Source organism: Corylus avellana, chromosome 1, assembly GCF_965113065.1.
Source record: "Corylus avellana chromosome 1, dhCorAvel1.hap1.2, whole genome shotgun sequence".
In the NCBI taxonomy this organism is placed as follows: Eukaryota; Viridiplantae; Streptophyta; class Magnoliopsida; order Fagales; family Betulaceae; genus Corylus; species Corylus avellana.
The window spans coordinates 2,175,303-2,196,792 of record NC_142490.1 but is presented as its reverse complement, the minus strand read 5'-3'; the positions used below and the strand labels follow the sequence as shown (position 1 = coordinate 2,196,792).

At 37.8% G+C, this 21,490-nt stretch overlaps 2 protein-coding genes and 2 pseudogenes across 2 annotated transcripts; all 4 read right to left on the bottom strand.

Moving 5' to 3' along the window:
- Window positions 1-61: 61 nt before the first annotated feature.
- On the bottom strand, window positions 62-1,684 carry LOC132172798 (UDP-glycosyltransferase 91A1 pseudogene; annotated as a pseudogene).
- A 1,888-nt stretch (window positions 1,685-3,572) lies between these two features.
- LOC148587845 (uncharacterized) lies at window positions 3,573-4,671 on the bottom strand. Its single transcript, XM_088512435.1, has 2 exons — window positions 4,555-4,671; window positions 3,573-4,361 (listed from the first exon to the last, which is right to left on the bottom strand). Exons 1-2 carry the CDS (start codon window positions 4,669-4,671, stop codon window positions 3,573-3,575), a joined length of 906 nt encoding a protein of 301 aa, XP_088368561.1.
- A 1,567-nt stretch (window positions 4,672-6,238) lies between these two features.
- LOC132168424 (UDP-glycosyltransferase 91A1 pseudogene) lies at window positions 6,239-7,655 on the bottom strand (annotated as a pseudogene).
- A 5,886-nt stretch (window positions 7,656-13,541) lies between these two features.
- LOC132172514 (UDP-glycosyltransferase 91A1-like) lies at window positions 13,542-15,446 on the bottom strand. Its single transcript, XM_059584028.2, has one exon. It carries the CDS (start codon window positions 15,375-15,377, stop codon window positions 13,974-13,976), a length of 1,404 nt encoding a protein of 467 aa, XP_059440011.1. The 5' UTR covers window positions 15,378-15,446; the 3' UTR covers window positions 13,542-13,973.
- Between the last annotated feature and the right edge of the window lie 6,044 nt (window positions 15,447-21,490).

The window sequence follows — 21,490 nt, the reverse complement described above, 5'->3', positions numbered from 1 at the left end:
GGAAAGATTTCGCTTCTCTCTGAGTAGCGACGAAAGCGTGGAAAATAACCCACATGCAGAATGAGTATGCAATCAGAACATAAATATGACAGCGGTGAAACGAAGACAAGGCATAACCAATCTACTAACAGAGTTACAGAAAGAAGATGCCTCTTGACCCCTTTTCTTTTTCGCCTTCTTATTGGGTGGGTTTATTCAACCTTCTGAGGTTGTCGATGGGTTTCCAGGTAACCAAGAAAACTATTTACGTACCGGTCCTGACTATCCCTGTCTCCAAACAACCCCTTCATCTCCTTGGCCTTGTCCTTGTAAGCCTTGCCATCTTCCTCCACTATCACCAGCCTTAGCGACTCGGCCACCGAGTCCCTCGTAAACGACCCGTCCTGCTCCTTTCTCGGTATCAAATACCCAATCTTTTTCTCATCCAAAACCTTAGCGTTAATCCCTTGGTCTGCAGAGAAGGTCAATAGAATGAGAGGTCTCTCAAACTGAAGGCTCTCCACCACTGAGCTCCAACCGGAGTGAGTCAAGAACCCACCAACCGAGTCGTGAGCCAAAATCTTGAGCTGTGGTGCCCAACTCGTGCACACAACCCCTCGTTCTTTGGTTCGTTCCTCAAACCCCTCCGGTAATTCAATCACCTCAGTATCAGCTGGCCCGCGTCGAGTCCTTAGCACCCAGAAGAACGATAACTCAGACTGTTCCAATCCGAGAGCTATTTCGGTGAGTTCGGTTTGACTCGGTTTCGCCTCGCTCCCGAATGCTATGTACACTACGGACTCCTTGGATTGCCTGTCCAACCAAGCCTTCATCCACCGCCACGTGTCGGTGTCGTCTTCGCTGTCATATGCCGTGGTAGGAAGTTGACCCACTGGGAGAACTGGTTTCCGGTTGAGATCCTCCAAAAGGCTTAGCCACTCAGGCTCAAACTCCACACAGCCTCTCACAGCCACTAAATCGCAGCCTTGAAGCACTTCTCCGAAATGTCTTCCTCGACGCCGGTTACGCCTTGGTCAAAGACTCTCAAAATCTCGAAAAGGCGAAACGACACCGTAGTAGGAAAAGGGACCCACCGGGGTGCGACCGTATAGTCCTCGGGGCTTTTCCGCTCACCCATACGTTCTTTCGTTCCGATGAAGCTCAAAAAAGCCGCAGTGACTATACTGAAGAAGGCAGTCGGGATGCCGAGGTTACGGGCTATAGGCGGTAACCAGTAAGGAACAAAGTCGTAGAGAAGCCAGTCTGGACGTGAATCTTCGAGGAAGCGAGTCATGGAGTCTTGGAGAGCATCGTAAGCCTTCTTGAGGAACGGGACCAAGTTCAAAGAGACATCTATGGTGGCCTCCGCGTTGTCCGGGAGGTTGCCCACATGGGGTAGTGGAAGCTTGACGAAGTCAATGAGTGAAGCTAAAGTTGGGGGAAGTTTCGGGAGGCGATCTATGTTTCGAGGGGTGGATATGAAGGAGATGCGATGACCCTTTGAAGCAATGAGCTTGGCGAGCTCTAGGTATGGGATCATGTGGCCAAAGGCTAGCCATGGGAACATGGCTATGTGAAGCTTTTTCTCATCGTTTGCCATGGACACTGGACCCATATTGGTTTTGGAGACGATAGTTAAGGGCTATGAATAAATAAATAAAGAGACGGAGCCAGCCTTGCAAATGGGCAGGGGCCATGGCTAAAACATTTAGCTGGTAAGGGCCGATTAAAAAAAAAAAAACTATAATTTTTTTTTTTTTTTACCTTAGCAAACTTTTTTCTAGTCATTTGCCGGGGGGGGTGTGGCCCCTTCCGGTTCCCCCCCTTCCTCTGTCCCCCGTATGATCATGCTTCTTTCAGTTCTTCTCCTGCCCTTTCCATTTTGTGATATGAATTATGATGGGGATGGAAACAGCTAGGATTATTGTAAGAATGGAGTACATTAATCCACATATCAGGTGGTGCCACAAAATCATAACACATGGAGATACGTGACATTCATACTGCATGGACGTTTACGGGACCATATTATTTTCCATCATTTTGTTGGGTGGGTACGTGGTCCTCTCAACATTATTCCCACAAAAGCGATTTTTGGAAAGGCATATGAAAATTAAATTTGAATGATCGACTCGAGTAATTTTTTTTTTTTGGGTGAAAAATAGCTTTGAATATTATTCTCATTAAAATTATTATTATTATTATTATTATTTTTCTATCATCCTCTGCAACCACCGATGAATTTTGCCCTATTTGCAAAGTAGCTAATGATTATCTTCAACACTTGATTCTTTAATTGCCTCTTTGTCCGACTTGTTTAGAAAATTTTCATTTCGCCTCTTGATCCCTTAATTTCTCGGGTATGGTGGGCCAGATAAATCTTATCGTCTTCTTGGGAAAATCTCTTGGCATTCCCACATGCATCTAGATCATTATCTGTTTCAAATATTTGTCATAATTGTTGGTTGTGATCTTCTCTGGGTCTATATAAGTAAAGCCCATCATTAGGGCTCCACTCATGATGCCAGCATTCTAAAGACTATCAATAAAGTTACGCTAGAACATCATGCTAGCTGCCTACCTGGAAATTGAAGCTCAAACCCTCGGCGGAAATGAATTAGTTTAAAATCAATTTTAATACAGTAATTAGTGATAATTTTTCAGCTCAAGCAGCAGCCTGCTGCAACATTAATGAAGGTAAAATCATCAATTTGGTTTCTCAAATCAGCCATTCTTGTCATCTTAATTATATATGGTGAGGCCTTGGGGCAACTCAATTAGTTAATCGCATCCTTATAAGTGGCTTCTCTTCAGCTTGGACATTTCATTATTAAAGGTGACTCACAAGTTGTTCTGGCCCTCCTACACCTTGCATTCTCTTAGACTGGAGAATCTATTTTCTTATCTCAAATACTATATATTGACTTTGTCCCAACATTTTTTCAATCAGAAGCTAAGAAGACTAACAAAAGTGAAAATTTATGCGCTCATAATACGGCACAATGGTCTGCACTCATACAATTTTTTGTGGCCACACTACCATTTCCGGCCTCTCCTTTTCATTAAGGAGTGAGGTGAATTATCTAATCACATAATTAAGGAGTGAGGTGAATTATGTAATCAAATATGAAATTCGTTCTTTATTACCTAGTTGGGGAATTCTGCAGAGGAATGTGATTTATTAACGGCCCACGATCATCCATATTAGTCCCTTGCCATACTGATCAACGTGGCCACGCGCGCCTAGCATATTCCACTTACCAATTGGAGAAGCAAATGACAAAAGCAGTAGCTTATTCCACTTTTCATCATTTTGCCTATAATAATTGTTGAAATAATGATGATGCAGAAATATGAGTAGAATTAATATAAAAAAGGAATACAAAGAATTTTATGGGTTATTTAGTGTTAGACACCTACGTCCATTATTTGAAATACTCCTTATAGTTACATTGTGCTAATTAACTTTATTTGTCTACAATACAAAGGTCCTTATTTATAAGATAATTAACTTTATTTGTCTACAATACAAGGGTCCCTATTTATAAGATAATGACTTTTTTTTTTTTTTTTTGAAATTGAAACTCCATATATTAATTAGAACTTTGCTCAGCTAAAACAAAAGGATGGATACACAGAGGATAATCAGCCTCCCACAAATGCTCTCCTTGTAATGATAAAGCTAGTTTTGCAATTCTATGGGCCACCCCATTGGCATTCCGAGAAATGTGCTCCATTCTCCACTCTCTGATATTTTCTAGCTGGTGCTTAACATCTTGAATAATTGTCCCGTACCTGCCCCACCAACTTTCTGATTGTAGCAGGTGTTGAATTACTTCTAATGCATCCCCTTCCAATACAACCTTCTGCCAGCCCCTTCTTGCACAAAACGCCACCGCCTGCTTCATCGCCAAAGATTCTGCAACTGCTACATCCCGTATGTAGGGTCTTCTATTGCAATAACTGGCCAGGACCGTACCATCATGGCTTCGGGCAACTAAGCCAATCCCCATACCCCCTCCTCTAGGATCTATAGAAGCATCCCAATTAACTTTGACAAATCCTTCAAGAGGCTTCTTCCAATTCATATCGTGATTAGCTGAATTGAGCATACGATTGCTATTCTTCTGTATTTGCATCGCTTGCTCGTACTCTTCTAGATGAGCCCTCGCTTTTTGTACAACAGCTGCAGGTGAACTCATGATCCCTTTAAACACCATAGAATTCCAGCGGAGCCAAATCTGTCTCGCTACTACCACAAACAATTGTATCTCCTTCTCCTCCAATTTTTCCATCAAGTTCCCAACAAGGTGCCCAAAATCCGTTTCATTGCTCAGGCTTTTCTGTAGTTTGCGGTTGCATTCCATCCAGACATCTTGAGCCTGGATGGATGGATTACAAATATAATAACTTAAATACAAATATAATAATCAAATCTCATTGATTTGATTACAATCAACTCATAAATAGAGAATATTTCAATATCAACCTAATTATGAAATATACGGAAAATGTTATATATTTTTCATATATTCTAACATTCCCCCTCAAACTCAAGGTGGAATATTCTGGAACCTTGAGTTTGAAATCTAAAACAATGATGACGGCGGTGGCGGAGGCTGAGAACGAGCCATAGATGGTGGAGGTTGCCGAAGAAGATAGAAATTGGCGGGTGGCCAGCAACGGCAACATGTGGCTAGTGAATGCCGATTTAAAAAGGGGCCATAAATAAAAAAAAAATGAGCCCACTTGGGCGGTTATCAAATTGGCGCACCGAACTTGACCGGCGTGTAGTGCGCGTGGTGACACATGGATGAGTGTGGCACGTGGATGTAGCAGAACAATGAGATTGTTGGAGAGAACATCCGAAAACGTCAATGACGTTGAAGGCCACAAGAAAGTGGCTTTGATACCATGAAGAAATTCATGGGCCTAACTCATCTCATAAAACCAGTTTAATAAGAGAGGGTTGTCCATTCCTTATAAACATGCCCAAAATCTTGTACACATGCAATGTGGGATTATTTCTCAACACCCTCCCACACGTGCATGCCAGTATTTTTTCTGGTCCATGTGACGAGGTAAGTAGTGTGAGCCTCCATTCATCCTGTGGTAGGCTCTGATACCAGTGTTGGGTGGTCTTGGGCCTATCTCAACCTCAAAAGCTAGTTCAAGAGGTGAGGCTTTCCCTTACACTTATAAAGTGACCACCAACCTCTTCCACAACCGATGTGGGATAACCCCAACAATCTCTACCTCACACATCGGGCCTTGGGTTGGAGCAGTGACAACCTATTTCTCCCGTGAACTGTTGGGCTGAAACTTGTTAGTAAACCTGGGCTCTGATACTATGAAAAAATTTGTGGGTCTAACAAATCTCATAAAACCGATTCTATAAGAGAGGGTTGTACATTTCTTATAAACATGCCAAAAATCCTGTTCACAGACAATGTGAAATTATTTATTAACAATAATAATGTATCAATTTATCTCATTCATCCTATTGTCGCTGATATTCTCGCTCACTTTAGCATTAGAGGAGATTCTACCAATTAATATTTTCAGTGACTTCTGTATTTTCTTTTGTAAGTTTCCTTAACTTGAAGTTTAGTGTGTGGTCATTGTTCTAATATATATATATAATTCTTCAATTTGAAATTTAGAATTTAGAAATTTAGGGCTGACAAAACAGGTACCTGTTTTCCATGAAATTATGACGCCTAGATAAACTTTATTATAAAAAAAACATATAAGTTAAATGGGTCGTAAACAAGTCATATTAAGTACTTGTTTTGCAGGCCCTATTTGGAATCATATGCTACACCTTCCTAGAAGTGATTGCACCGGTAACGATATCCAAATTATGGATCATACAAGATCCAATAATTCCGTTTCTTATTGTTAAAAAATAATAATAATTTTGGCCTTAAAGTGATTGACATGTTCGCAATATTAAGTATTGCATGTTATATGAAATCCAAAGTAGTCCTTTGTTTTATCTAAATTCTAAGCCAATTAATTCACACCATTTACTAATGGTACGCGTAATAGACATTTTCGTAAAAGGTGTTATAATCCAAAGAGAAGTAGAGACAAAACTTGATTTTATTCAAATTGAAAATATGCAAGTAATTCATCGAAAAGAGAAAATATAGAAGTAGCTAGCGACGAAAGCATAGAAATTTCTCAGCGATGAAACTTTCCGGACGTGAACGCATGACCTCGACCTCAGGAGCCTTGACCACCTGGTGCGTATTTTTTATTCAACCTTCTGAGGTTGTCGATGGGTTTCTACTTTCTAGGTAATCAATGAAACTATCCACGTACCGGTTCTGACTATCTCTGTCTCCAAACAACCTCTTCATCTCCTTGGCCTTGTCTCTATACGCCTTGCCCTCTTCCTCCACCGTCACCAGCCTTAGCGACTCGGCCACTGAGTCCCAAGTAAACGACCCGTCCTGCTCGTTTCTGGGTATTAAATATCCAATCTTTTTCTCATCCAAAACCTTAGCGTTTAACCCTTGGTCTGCATAGAAGGTCAACAGAATGAGAGGTCTCTCAAATTGAAGGCTCTCCACCACCGAGCTCCACCCGGAGTGAGTCAAGAACCCACCAACCGACTCGTGAGCCAAAATCTTGAGCTGAGGTGCCCAACTCGTGCACACAATTCCTCGTTCTTTGGTTCGTTCCTCAAACCCCTCCGGTAACTCAATCACCTCAGTATCAGCCGGCCCCTTTCGAGTCCTTAGCACCCAGAAGAACGGTAACTCGGATTGTTCCAACCCGAGAGCTATCTCGCTGAGTTCGGTTTGACTCGGTTTCGCCTCGCTCCCAAATGCTACGTACACTACGGACCTCTTGGATTGCCTATCAAACCAAGCTTTCATCCACCGCCACGAGTCGGTGTCATCTTCGCTGTCGTATGCTGTGGTGGGAAGTTGACCCACTGGGAGAACCGGTTTTCGGTTGAGATCCTCCAAAAGGCTTAGCCATTCTGGCTCAAACTCCATGCAGCTTCTCACAGCCACTACGTCGCAGCCTTGAAGCACTTCTCCAAAACGATAAATGTCTGAAACCTCTTCCTCGACGCCGGTCACGCCTTGGTCAAAGATTTTCAAAACCTCAAAGAGTCGAAATGACACCGTTGTAGGGAATGGGGCCCACGGGGGTGGGACCGTATAGTCCTCGGGGCTCTTGCGCTCACCCATCTGTGCTTTCGTCCCTAAGAAGCCTAAACAGGCCGCGGTGAAGATACTGAAGAAGGCGCTCGGGATGCCGAGGTTACGGGCTATAGCCGGTAGCCAGTAAGGAGCAAAGTCGTAGAGAAGCCAGTCTGGACGTGAATCTTCGAGGAAGAGAGTCATGGAGTCTTGGAGAGCATCGTAAGCCTTCTTGAGGAACGGGACCAAGTTCAAAGGGACATCTATGGTGGCCTCGGCATTGTCCGGGAGGTATTCCACGTGGGGTAATGGAAGCTTGACGAAGTCAATGAGTGAAGCTAAAGTTGGGGGAAGTTTCGGGAGGCGATCTACGTTTCGAGGGGTGGATATGAAGGAGATGCGATGACCCTTTGAAGCAATGAGCTTGGCGAGCTCCAGGTATGGGATCATGTGGCCAAAGGCTAGCCATGGGAACATGGCTATGTGAAGCTTTTTCTCGTCGCTGGCCATGGACGCGACAGCCGTTGGCTTGGAGTGCATAGGTTGAACTTAGACCAGGAAAGGTACTTCGATCAGAAAGCATGAGAATCACTCCACATGACCACCCATATCATATGTATAGAGAAAGGGAAAATGATTCGTTAATAAACAATAATGCCTCTTCTCCCTCCCGTATATATATATTTTTTCTTTTATTTTTTAAAGAACCAAAGAAATGGACGGATCACGTAGCTAGCTTGATAACCGGAATTATATATATAGTTTATACAAATTTCAACGTGAGCCGAATCAACTTGCGATTATGTACAGGAGGATTATTATATACTAGGGGCGGAACTAGGATTTGAGGTATGGGGGGACGGATTTTTTTTTTTTTTTTTTGGGTTGGGGAAATGGACGGACTCATATAAATACAAAAGCATATAGATACACATGATCTCTTTATATATATGTTTGTATAAATAAAAGCATAGAAGTGTTACATCTAATCTCATGGCATCACAAATACATAATAATATAAAAAACTAGCAAAATAGCGTAGAATAAAAAAAAAATTAAAAAAAAAAAAACTAGCAAAATAAATTAGACACGATTTATAGGGTCTAAGAAAAAAAGTACCTTTGAGCGTTAACTATTTTTCGTAACAATCCCCACAAGCCCCAAATAACAAGAAGAGAAATGCTAAAAGTCGAGTCAAACAATGGTGCAATCATAAATGATTAAACCATTTAATTTGTGATGTAAAAACAAATATTATAAACCTAAATGATGTCAAAATAACTATTCAACAAATTGATTGTTGGTTTTTTTTTTTGATTGTTGGTTAGAAGCTACTCAAAGATCCCAAACCATTTAACTTTTTTTATTCACATATTCAATCAAAGTCCTAAATCCAATTGAGTTTTTAATTAGAAGCGAACTAGAATATAGTGAGAAACTAAATGAATTGGGTATTTTAGGTTTTTTATATTGAAGGAGGGGGCAAAGTTTTTTTAAAAATAAGATAAAAAAAGAAATAAAGGGAAAACAAATATTATTTTTTTGGGGGAGCAAAACTATAAAAAATAATTAAAATGGACACATATATTATTTTGGGGGAGCAAAACTAAGAAAAAAAATTAAAAAGGGGATACAAATATTATTTTGGGGGGACAAAATATCATTTTGGAAGGACAAATTTATAAAATCAGTACATTTTTAAGGCAATTTAAGAAAATTTGGAAAGATTTTGGGGGGACGAATGTCCCCCCAACACAAGCTGTAGGTCCGCCCCTGTTAATTTACTGATCGAGGCAGAACCACATTAGTGGCCGGTCAAATTCTTTTAAAACGCCTCAAATTATATTTATTTTTATAAAAAATGAGAACCAAGTTTTTGTTGATTTTTTTTAAATGTGACGACTTTTAAATGGCTATTATTAAATTTGATATATATATATATATATATATATATATATATATATTTTGAGTTTTAACTTGAGATAATAATTTCTGTTTAAGACCCCAAAAAGGATTATAATTCCTTTTATGAAATTCAAGAATTTTTTTTAGAGACCCTTACTATCAGGACGGGCCGTAAAATAAAAAATAGACCAATCAGTTATCTCACCGGACAACAATAATTCATAAACACGAAAACACTCTATCAAAACCACTTTCTCCATTTAAATTGAGAACAACCCCTTTTACATTCAATAAATGACAGAACCTCACCAAGCCAACCCAGCGGAACCTACAAAGTGAAAGACCTCTTGATATAACTGCTTGTTCATATATCCCGTTTAGGCCCGTGAGTTTTGTTATCCTTGATGGAGATCAAAAAGATCTCCTTAATTAATTAATTAATTGGGTGCAATTTTAATTGATTTGAAGAAAAGTACAGAATTTTGCTCTCCCAAGTTAAGCCAATATTGCACCCGATATTTCTTCCGCCCCCAGAAAGATCTTGATCACAAATTTATGTTATTTAATATACTTTCAATTTCACAATTGATTGAAAGATCCGAACTAGCTACAGACTTTCTAACAAATTCAGCTATCTTCTGGGGTTAGAATTACTCTACAGAATTTAAAATATCTTGATTCAAGAAAATAATATATTATTAATAGCTAACAAAAGCAATAAGACGCCATATCATATCACATCACATGCATATTAATTGTCAACTTGCTATAGCCGTTGACAGGGATTTTTAAAATTATTAATAAATTAAAGTTTTACCCCGTATCATATCATATCACATGCGCATATTGTCAACTTGCTATAGCTGTTGGTAGTGATTTTTAAAATTATTATTAGATTAAAGTTTTATATATTGTGTTACTCATGTTGACAAAGATGCTAGCGGTGAGATTCATTCTTTAAAAAAATAAATAAAATAATAATAATAATAATAATAATAATAAATAAAATAAAAAACTTTTATGGATACAAATCAATTAAAGAAAAATAAATAATTGAAAGGCAGGATTGTTCAAAACAACTCAAATCACAAGTCAAGGAAAAAAAACAAAAAAAAAAACTGAATAGCTGGGTCCCAAAATTTTAGGGGACAAAAAGTAAATAATGTGGTTGGGGAAAAAAATGAATATAAAATAAAATCTAAAGGAAGAAAAATGTCTTCAAATGGTAGCTCAATCGGCTGGAGACCACGCCTTATGATGTGCGACCCCAAATAAAAAAATAAGCAGGGTTATCGAGTAATTTTAGGAGGCCTACTAATTGTGTCCTACTAAGAATGATGTGACTATTAAAATCACTATTGAGCTTGTGATTGATCATTATTAAGTTTTGATCCAAGAGTGATTTTCATACCCACATCATTCTTAGTAGGACACAAGTAGATCATTTAGAATTACTCAGGATTATCTCTAATGAGAGCCTCTACTATCAGGTCCATCACGATAACACCCATTTTGCAGCCTCTAATTACTATGCGACACATTATCAATTTAAGAAAAATACAAAAAATAAAAGTGAGAACAATCACACCAAATCAAAGAAAAAAGAAAGTCTCGTAGCCGGCAAGACCCAAGTCAGACCCACGGACCCACAGGTTTGGCCAACGGTGAACGCCTCAAACCCCGTCAGCCGTGACCCGCCTTAAAACCCGTTTCTAATGCCCAAAAACCCGCTTCTAATGCCTCAAAACCCGTTTCTAATGCTTAAAAACCCGCTTCTAATGCCTCAAAACCCGTTTCTAATGCCTTAAAACCCATTTCTAATACTCCAAAACCCGTTTTTAATGCCCCGAAGCACATTTCTAATGCCTCAAAACCCATTTCTAATACCTTAAAACTTATCTTTAGATTCAAAACTAAAACTTAGAGGTGAAAGGTTAACCTTTTAGATATTTTATCAACCTAAAATCTAGTGTATTTTGGTCAAACTTATTTTTGTGCACTTTTTGTTTATGTGTCGGTTATTAATTGAGAGCTGTAAAAGGGGTGTTATTAGGATAGTCCTTCTCATCTCTAATTAGCAAATAACTTTCAACTACTTGTCCTCTTAACTAAAATCTGGGAAGCTAAGTGTTAGGATAATGATATGACTTCAAATGACGCGCGAATACATTCCGGACCACTCCTAAATTCTATTATATTCTGCCCATAAATTATTTGTCTCAATTTTTTATTTAATTAATTTGTTTTATTTTATTATGAATTTCTTCATAGTACAGTACTCACGCCATGAGTCTCACATGCCTTCAGATGACCCCTAAACCATATGCCATTTCTGCTTCTCTGTTGTAAACGACAAGTTGTTTAGATGGTAGTTTATCTCCTGCCAAAAAAAAAGGAGGCTATTTAATTCCTATACATGCTCTTTTTTTTCTATTCTTTTTTTCTAAGAAAAAAAATACATGCTCTTTTTGTTAATGTATTATGGGGTGTTTTTTTATTTTAGGTTTGAAAAAATATTGTGATGAGACATAAATGTAAAATCTGATTTATAGCTTTAGGAGTGTTTTGGGTTTAAATTATTTGTTAATATTTTCATTTTTTAGGTTTATTTTTTCTTCTTGCCTTCCTTCCTCAATAGCTATGCTTGGCAAAGGAAAGCCCCGCACTGTAGCTGGAACGGCACTGTTCCAGCTACAGTGCGGGACTGACATTTGGCCAACTTTTTAATTTTTAATTTTTTTTTAAGAGAAATATTAAAAAAAAAAGAAAAGAAAACAGAGGGGAAAGATGGGGTGGTTCCAGCCACCCCTTGGCCAAAATGGGGTGGCCGGAACCACCCCATCTTTCCCCTCTGTTTTCTTTTCTTTTCTTTTTTTTTTTTTTTTTTTTTTTTAATATTTTGCTTAAAAAAAATAAAAAAGCTGGCCAAATGTCAGCCCTGCACTGTAGCTGGAACAGTGCCGTTCCAGCTACATTGCGGGGCTTTCCTTTGCTGAACATAGCTAATGAGTTTGGCAAAACTCATATGAAGTAATGTTCCAAAACTAATTTTTGGTACCCCATTTGATTCGTTTTGAGTTTTGGGCTCTCTGCCTAGAAGCATGCATGTGGGCAAAAGATGGGAACGTTCAGGGGTGCATGCATGGTATTATGTTTCGGGGGCCACCGCCATCCCCTCCCCCTAATACTCCAAAAATAATTAATCTGTGGCCCTCCAAACAATTCCTTTCGAGTTTTGGCCTACCCCACATGGAAAATCCTAATTTTGCCCCCGAACATGGCTACGTGAATCTTGTTCTCATCGTTGGCCATGGATATAACAGGCATTAGATTGGAGTCAATAGTTTGAACTTAAACCCGAAAAGGTACGTACTTCAGAAAGCATGAGAATCACTCCATTTGATCTTAATTATATGAATATAGAAAGGGAAAATGGTTTATATATTATTAATTATGCAATTCTTCTCAATTTGTCTGTTTGAAGATATATTATTATCAGTTAATTAATTTTGTAAACTTATGTTTAGTTTTAATGAGTTGATCGAAGCACTTAAAAACTGGGGCTGGGGTTCTGTAACTTTCGGCAATCGTTGGCCATGGGCATCACATTCCCACCATAAAAGAATCATGAATTATATACAAGTATAAGCTGTTGCTGAACCTAAAGGACTGATGAGATATCGAAAGGTCATTTTGAAGGCCAGGGAAGTAGGGAACCCAAATTAAAGAAGCCGTATATGTTTTTGTATTTGGGATGTTTGTTCCAAGTTCAATGTTTCTCTTTATCTTCCTCTTGTTCACTTGGGAAGGTTTAATATTATATATAGATTATTAGATCTAGCTTAGCCTGCACTGCTCTTCTGTAAAAGGCCAACAGAAGACAAAACCACCAGGCTACAGCCTACAGCACAAATTAATAGGATCAATAACGTCCCCACAACCACCTCGATAAAAACACCACAAAGAAGTTATTGCTTCTGCCATGCAAGGCCGACAAACAACAGGTGCAACACAAAGAAGATGGGCAGCTTACGTAAAAAGAACCAACAAGAACAAGAAAAACAAACAAACACATAAACAGGTGGCAGATTGACCACCCGGTGGTGGTAGGAGTGTCAACTTGGTCCAATTTTTTTTATTTTTAGCCCAAATTGGGACCGAAACTGGGGTTCCACAGTTCTTGGTTTTAAGAAACCGAAACCTGAAATCGGGTCGCGATTAATCCGGGTCTTAATTACCGGCCAGTTCCAATTTGTACTCGGTTATTCCGACTAGGTAACCGATTTTTAAGAAAAAATATTTTAATGCCCAAAAAACCCTAAATTTTTCCGCTCATTCTCCTCTTTGCCTAACCAGAGAACTAGAGGGTGAGAACAGTGGGATCGATTAAGCTACAAATCCACTCCAACACGACAGCTACAATTTTTTATTTTTTTTTTGGACAAAACACAGCACAGCAAATCATTCTCCGCTTTGCCGAACCAGAGAACCGGAGGGTGAGAACGAAAATGGGTTTTATTGCACAGCACAACACAACATCAAACATGGGTTTTATTGCAGAAGAACAAAAAAGGGTTTTATTGCAGTGCAGAACAACATCAAATAGCACAGCAACATCAAACATGGGTTTTATTACAGACCCACCAAACCCCAAAACCAAAAGAAATCGGAGGTATAGCAGTGGTGAATGGGGGTAGTGGTGAGAACTAATCGGTGACCATGAAGAGATAAAAGAGGATTTGGGGCTTTGGAAATGGGAAATGAAGAGAGAGGCGAAATGGCGTGAAGTTGTGAAATGAAGATGAAGTGCATAGGGTACCAAAAACCGGATACCGGAACCTGAGTACTCGATTTTTGGTTTTTTTCAACAGGAACCGAACCAGGTCCCGGTTTTTGGTAATTTTTGACAGCCCTACCCGGTGGCTAGGCTTATTCAACCTTCTGAGATTGTAGATGGGTTTTCAGGTAACCAAGGAAACTATTCACGTACCGGTCCTGACTATCCCTGTCTCCAAACAACCCCTTCATCTCCTTGGCCTTGTCTCTGTACGCCTTGCCCTCTTCCTCCACCGTCACGAGCCTTAGCGACTCGGCCACTGAGTCCCTAGTAAACGACCCGTCCTGCTCCTTTCTGGGTATCAAATACCCAATCTTTTTCTCATCCAAAACCTTAGCGTTAATCCCTTGGTCTGCATAGAAGGTCAACAGAATGAGAGGTCTCTCAAATTGAAGGCTCTCCACCACCGAGCTCCACCCGGAGTGAGTCAAGAACCCACCAACAGACTCGTGAGCCAAAATCTTGAGCTGAGGTGCCCAACTCGTGCACACAACTCCTCGTTCTTTGGTTCGTTCCTCAAACCCCTCCGGTAATTCAATCAACTCGGTATCAGCTGGCCCCTTTCGAGTCCTTAGCACCCAGAAGAACGGTAACTTGGATTGTTCCAACCCGAGAGCTATCTCGGTGAGTTCGGTTTGACTCGGTAACGCCTCGCTCCCGAACGCTACGTACACTACGGACCCCTTGGATTGCAAGTCCAACCAAGCTTTCATCCACCGCCACGTGTCGGTATCATCTTCGCTGTCGAATGCGGTGGTGGGAAGTTGACCCACTGGGAGAACCGGTTTGCCGTTGAGATCCTCCAAAAGGCGTAGCCACTCAGGCTCAAACTCCACGCATCCTCTCACAGCCACAATGTCGCAGCCTTGAAGCACATCTACGAAACGATAAACATCTGAAACGTCGTCCTCGACGCCAGTTATGCCTTGGCCAAATATTTTGAATACCTCGAAGAGCCGAAACGCCACCGTTGTAGGGAAAGGGACCCACCGGGGTGGAACCGTAAAGTCTTCGGGGCTCTTGCGCTCACCGAAATATGCTTTCGTCCCTAAGAAGCACAAAGCGGCTGCACTGACTATACTGAAGAAGGCGCTCGGGATGCCGAGCTTACGGGCTATAGGCGGCAACCAGTAAGGACAAAAGTCGTGGAGAAGCCAGTCAGGATGTGAATCTTCAAGGAAGCGAGTCACGGAGTCTTGGAGAGCATCGTAAGACCTCTTGAGGAACGGGACCAAGTTCAAAGGGACATCCGAGGTGGCCTCCGCATTGTCCGGGAGGTTTTGCACGTGGGGCAGTGGAAGCTTGACGAAGTTAATGAGGGAAGCTAAAGTTGGGGGGATTTTGGGGAGGCGATCGATGTTCCGAGGGGTGGATATGAAGGAGATGAGATGACCCTTTGAAGCAATGAGCTTGGCGAGCTCTAGGTATGGGATCATGTGGCCAAAGGCTAGCCATGGGAACATGGCTATGTGAAGCTTTTTCTCATCGTTGGCCATGGACACGACAGGCAATATTGGTTTAGAGTCGACAGTTAAAGGATATCAGAATCACTCACTTATGTAGAAATCCCGCCCTTTTAAAAAATAATAAAATAAATAAATAAATAAATAAAATTAATAAATTGATTGATGTGATGGTCTGACAAATGCCATTATTATAGTCTATAATGGCATTGGATCACATTCCGCAAGGGACAGAGGAGGCTCACATATGGTACGATTTTGAGATATGATACTATTGAGGTCTATAGTCTATAATGGTCTGACAAATGCCATTATTATTATTTTAGGAAAAGATGCCATTATTATATAAGCATGTTTTTATCTTACCGAATATTTTTTTAAAGTTATTTTTGTCTTTTTGTTAGTCTTAAAAGGACATTTACATTATTTTTGTAATTTATGCAGTACATTGACGCAATGGATCAAGATCCCTATTTCTGACAAAAATTGATAGTTTAGAGGAAGGATAACGTGTATTTTTCCCTTAATTTTATTTGCTTTTTTTCTCCTGAAATACTAAATTTGAATCTTTGAAAAAATTGCAGCATAAGTGCTCTAGCTTTTTTTACAAATCCGTTTATAATTAGTAAATAAATTCATTTTTTAAGTTAATGATTAGTTTATTTACTATATGTTCTTAATTATTTATTAGTTATGAATTATTTGTATGAAAATATAGTGACCACCATGCCAAACGCCCTATAGAGAAGGTTTGCAAATTGCAAAGTAAGATAAATATGAACAAGGAGTATTGAGACACTAAAAGATATTGTGCCACAATCCTCTCCTACACTCAAACCACATCTGTCAAGGAGAACTCAACAAGGAAACATACAGCTGGAAGGCACAATATATTCTAATGCCTTAAGGTCGTTTGTTAAATGGTTTTGGCAAAGGCAAAGGCAACTCATTATTTTATTTTTCTAACATTTTATTATTTTTTACATCACATTATTTATTTTTTATTACTATTCAAATTAAAAAAAAATCACTGTAAAACAATTTTTTTTTTTTCATTTTTCCATACCAAATTAACATTCTTACTTTTTCACTTTTTTTTTTTAAATATTCTTATTTTTTGTTCTCATTAATCAATTTTTGTTACAGTATCGAACCGAAACCAAAACAAAATCATTTCCCTAACGAACCCTTGAGGACCACCTCCCATTCGTAAGTCTGTAAAAAGGAAGAAGCAAAATAAACTGAGAAAACAAGTAATGGCAAAAGAATGGCTTGTACCCGAACGAATTCGTCTCCTCCTTATTTGTAAGAGCATTTTTTACCAACCTTACAAAATTTTACTCATTAAAATAACTAAAAAAATATATATATTTTTTTTATTTTAAGTATTTATTTTTTTAAAGCATCCCATCGACTTCACTATTTTTAATTTTAACTATCAATTTTTATTATTTTATTTAAATATATATATTTTTATTTATTTTTTAATTTTTTCATAAAATATAAAAGGAGAGAGAAAATTTATATTATTTTTTATTAATTTGATAATTAAATAGTACTCACTAAATTATTCACTAACCTTTTATTTTGAATTAAAATTGTGAGGTAGAAAATAAAAAATTCTTATCATTTTTATTAAATTATCTCACTAAAATAATAAAAAATGGTTTTGACGAGGCCGTAAGATTTGCCAAGCTCGGAATCTGGTTCTCGCTCAAGCAGCTCTATTTCTGTTTCAGGTGGCTACATGAGATGACTTGGGGACTATCCCGAAAATTGTAGAAAGCTGTCCTCGAACAGTTTTGTATTGTAGTGCTAAGGGGGTGATGCCACACATTATTGCATTTCCCAAAATGGTGAAAGTTATCATTAGATTTTTGTTTTTGTTTTCCTTTTTAAGTGTTTTCTTTTTTTTTTTTTCTCTTTTCTTTTTTAATATTAATAAGGGAGAAGAGACATTACCGTCAATTGTTGTTTGGTTTGACGCGATATACAACGGGTACCTTGAACGCATTTATAAACAAAAAAAAAAAAAAAAAAAACCGCTTCTCCATCAACAAAATGTGAAAATGAGATAAAAGATAAAATAAAAGTTGATTTAATGAAGAGTGTTATACGTATATGCTCTCAAACGTTTACTCTAAATTGCTCACTCTTTAACATGATAATTAAAATTACTATTGAATAAAATAACATATAAAAGTACATATTGCATCAAATGATGATATTCATTGCCACTGTAATCACTAAGATATAATTGGCATTATTTTTTACAATGATTCTTATACGAATGGGTACATTAATCCACATGATTCTTGTAGTTTTTTAAGGGTTCGTATTTAATTTAATTTTCTCAATCTTTTTCATATAATCATTCAAATTAAATATGGAAAAATTATTTATAACACCTAATTAGCTGGATCCCCATCTGCAAGACCTTTGACCACCGTCATCCTCAGTTGCTCCAAGTCTGGGTATCGCTCTCTTCTTGAAATCTTTGGGTATGTTTTTTTCAAAATCTACTCTCTTGTTTTTAGGAAGTCTCGAATACTCACGAGCCACACCTTTGGGTTCCTGACCCTCTCCGCCAACCTCTGCCACTAGCAACTCTCCCATCCATCCACTATGCGCCGATGCGTGTTCAACACGCGCCGACGCGTGAGACCCTTTTCTCGCCGCTCCACCTCCATTCACCTCCTATGCTGGTCTTCTGGTTCCCTCACTGGCTTGTGGCCCTGTGCAACTACTCCGATTACTTCGTCGTTGCTGTTTTTTTGGACATTTTACTTTGCTTTTTAGTTTGTTTTTCTGTGTTGCTGTATGTTAAATCCAATCCGGTTAGATTTTAGACTCTTCGTCAGTAAAGATCTTTTTTTATTTTCTTTTTGGAAACATTTTTTCCACTATTACTGCACATCTATTCCTCCATGACTTTTTTGAAAATCTGTTTAGATGTTTCATTGGAGTTTTCATACTCCCGATGGTTATGTCACATCAGATTGTGCCGTGACAAGAATTTTTTTGAGGCGCATTTGGAGATATTTTCATCTTCACCTGCTTTAAAGAGTTTATAGTCTGTTTGGATTAAATTTTTCTGTCTGTATCTATCCTGTAACTTTTTTTTTTTTTTTTTTTTGTCTGTTTGTAACTTTCCTTTGCTCCAATGGTAATCAGTTTATTAAAAAAATAAAAAAAAATTAGCTGGATCCAATCCACATATAGGTGCCACAAACGCATAACACGTGGAGATAGATAACAGAAGATTTTATTTTATTTTTTTTAAAAGTAGGTTTTTATTTGATTTTTTGAAAGAGAGAGTCGCACGGTTTTAGAGAGAGAGATAGAGAAAAAATCACGGTCACTTCCGATAGAGATTGAGGGGTCAATTTAACATACAATTTCGTGAAAATTTTAGCATATTATTGAGAGATTTATATTGATTGGCGTTAATAGTAGAAATTTCTTTTCAGTTGTTTAGTTGCTAATAATCACTTTGTGAGATATTTTTATTCTTATTAAAATCAATGAGTTTATGTTGTAATTCAATAAGTTTTTTTCTTACTTATTTGAGTGTTTTCTTTTTAAAAATTTTGTGACTACTTACAAACATCAGAACATGGACTGAACTATAAAACTTTATTGACGTACGAATAAAAAATATATTAAGATAGAAAGACCAAACTATGAATGATAAGTATATTGAATTTAAGATTAAGTTAATATATAAAAAATAAAATTTATACCCATTTAATGTACGTTAAGAGAAGTTAATCAAAAGAAAAGACATAGAATTATTTTTTAATATATTTCAATTATTTTTTTGGATGAATATTATCAATTTTAATTTTCAATTCCATTAACTATCAAAATGGAATTCAATATTATTAAATTTTGCAACAATTTCTTTTACTGAATAATGCTAAAGAGAATACTAACGTGCATAAACAGTTCATGCACTTTGGCTTTCTCTGTATCATGACCTTCTTTTACAAAGTATAATATCAGAAAATTAATAATAAACTTATTTTTTTGTTGGGAGCTTCGTTTTAACCTTCTTTTTTTTTCACTAAAAAAAAAAAAAAAAAAAAAGGTCCCCCACACTGATTGGGAGTCAATAATGATACCTGTAATAACCTGAAAAACGCCCTGCCCCAAGGTTATCATGTTGTCGTGTCGTTGTTTTCAAAAGATGGGAAGAACATGCGTGGTGGGTCCAACACAAATTTCCAAATCTGACAAATCGCAGATGCTTACAGCCAAATCTGACATTTGGCATGTGACCGTCAGCAAACTCAGAAGGCCATGGATCCGACGTCCAGCTTCACTTCAGGGCTGTAAATGAACAGTATATATGTGCTGTTCCCGATATTGACGTGAGATAGAATCAAATCTTCGGAGCCCTGTTCTAATGTGATATGTAGGGCTCGGTTTGTTAAAGCCTCTTTTCACGGTAATACGGTAATATGGACATTAAAAAAAATTAAAAAACAAAATAATAATTGATAAAGTAAAAAAATAGTATTAAAAAATAAAAAAATTTATTTTATACTGTTTTTATAATTTTAATAAAAAAAAAAAATGATATGATATAAAAAATAAATATATAAAAAGTGAAAATATTTTTAATTAATTTGAAAAAATTGAAATGAATAGTATAGTGGTATTGCCTGTTATTAACAAAACCAAGGGCATGTGTCTATGTACATACATCGCAGTTTCAGTCAAGTTTTTTCTTACGAGATGAGATACAGTGCAACAGATTTAGGGTGCGTTTGGGAGTGCGTTTTTTAAAAAATAATTTGCGATTTTAAATCAAATTGTAATTTTAGGGTGTTTGGGATTGCAATTTTAAAAACGTAAATTTTAAAATCGCAAAAAAATCTGCGATTTCCATAAGCTGATTAAAGGGTGTTTATTTGAAAAAATGCGAATTTAAAACAAAATCACGATTTCTATTAAAAAGATATTTGGCGCAATAGTTATCTTTTTTAGAACGGGAATGAAAAAAATACCAAGAATACCCACCTAAAATATATTAAAACCCTTTTTTTTTTTTTTTTTTCTTCATCTTCTTTGTCTTGTTCATCCTTATTGGTAATTTGGTCATGAAACCGCAATTATATGCTAATGTTATCCAAACATTCAATTGATAAAAAAAATATTTTTTAGTATGTTTTACCAAACGTATGTGCGATTTTAAAAAGTAGCAATTTTAAAAACGCAATTTTTAAAAACGCACTTATTGAAATCACACTCCCAAACAAGCCTTTAAACGAAGGCAACAACATTTTGCCATTTCCTCTGTTTAATTAGCTAATTAGCAGAGGACTGGTTTACGTATATATAAGAACCCTTTGGCCATTTCCTCTGTTTAATTAGTTTCTTTAAACAGAGTGGGTTTACTACGTCTTCTTACTTTCATTGAATTCTTATTTTAGAAATTGACTTCTATGATTGGGACTCATCAGAGAGAGAGAGAGAGGTGCAGCATCATGAGTACCCGTGGCAGCTTGTGTTTGATTCTGGGCTTGAGCAATATTAACAAGGCCAGTGATACAGAGAGCATAGAAGGTAAAAGCAAGCATGGATGACATGAAATGAAACAAAAGAAAGCTAAAAAGATGTGATGTTTCACTCAGAAATCCTTAAGTGGAAAATAGAAAGCTACGCTGCCTACCTAAGCATGCTCAAATTATATCAACCCCAGTGATCACCAGAAGGTCCGGCGCCGTTTAAAAGGAAAATGTCTATATTTGATGATTTTATTGGTTTAAGTTAGCACAATCTTTGCTTAGTTGTCTCGGGTGGACCCCAATCCCAATCGAACCAGCCCATGCAAGTCGTGGGTGAGGATGTCCTTGAAAATCTTTGGCTATGGGAAGAGCAGAGGTCAGAAGGTTGTTTTCTTTTTGCTTCGTGTTACGAGTGGTACGAACTCCACAATGCATAACGTCTAATTCTACCGTTTAACCGAATCTGTTTTGCCATTTAATCTCGAACATCCGTTTTTTAATTCTTTTATTTTACATCACTGAAGGCCACTACCGTGAAGTCCATGGGCCATGGCTGAGCCGATCGAGGAGCTCCATATAGGATACAGCTTCTTGAACAGGGACGGACCCACGTTTAGCATTTGGGGATGGACA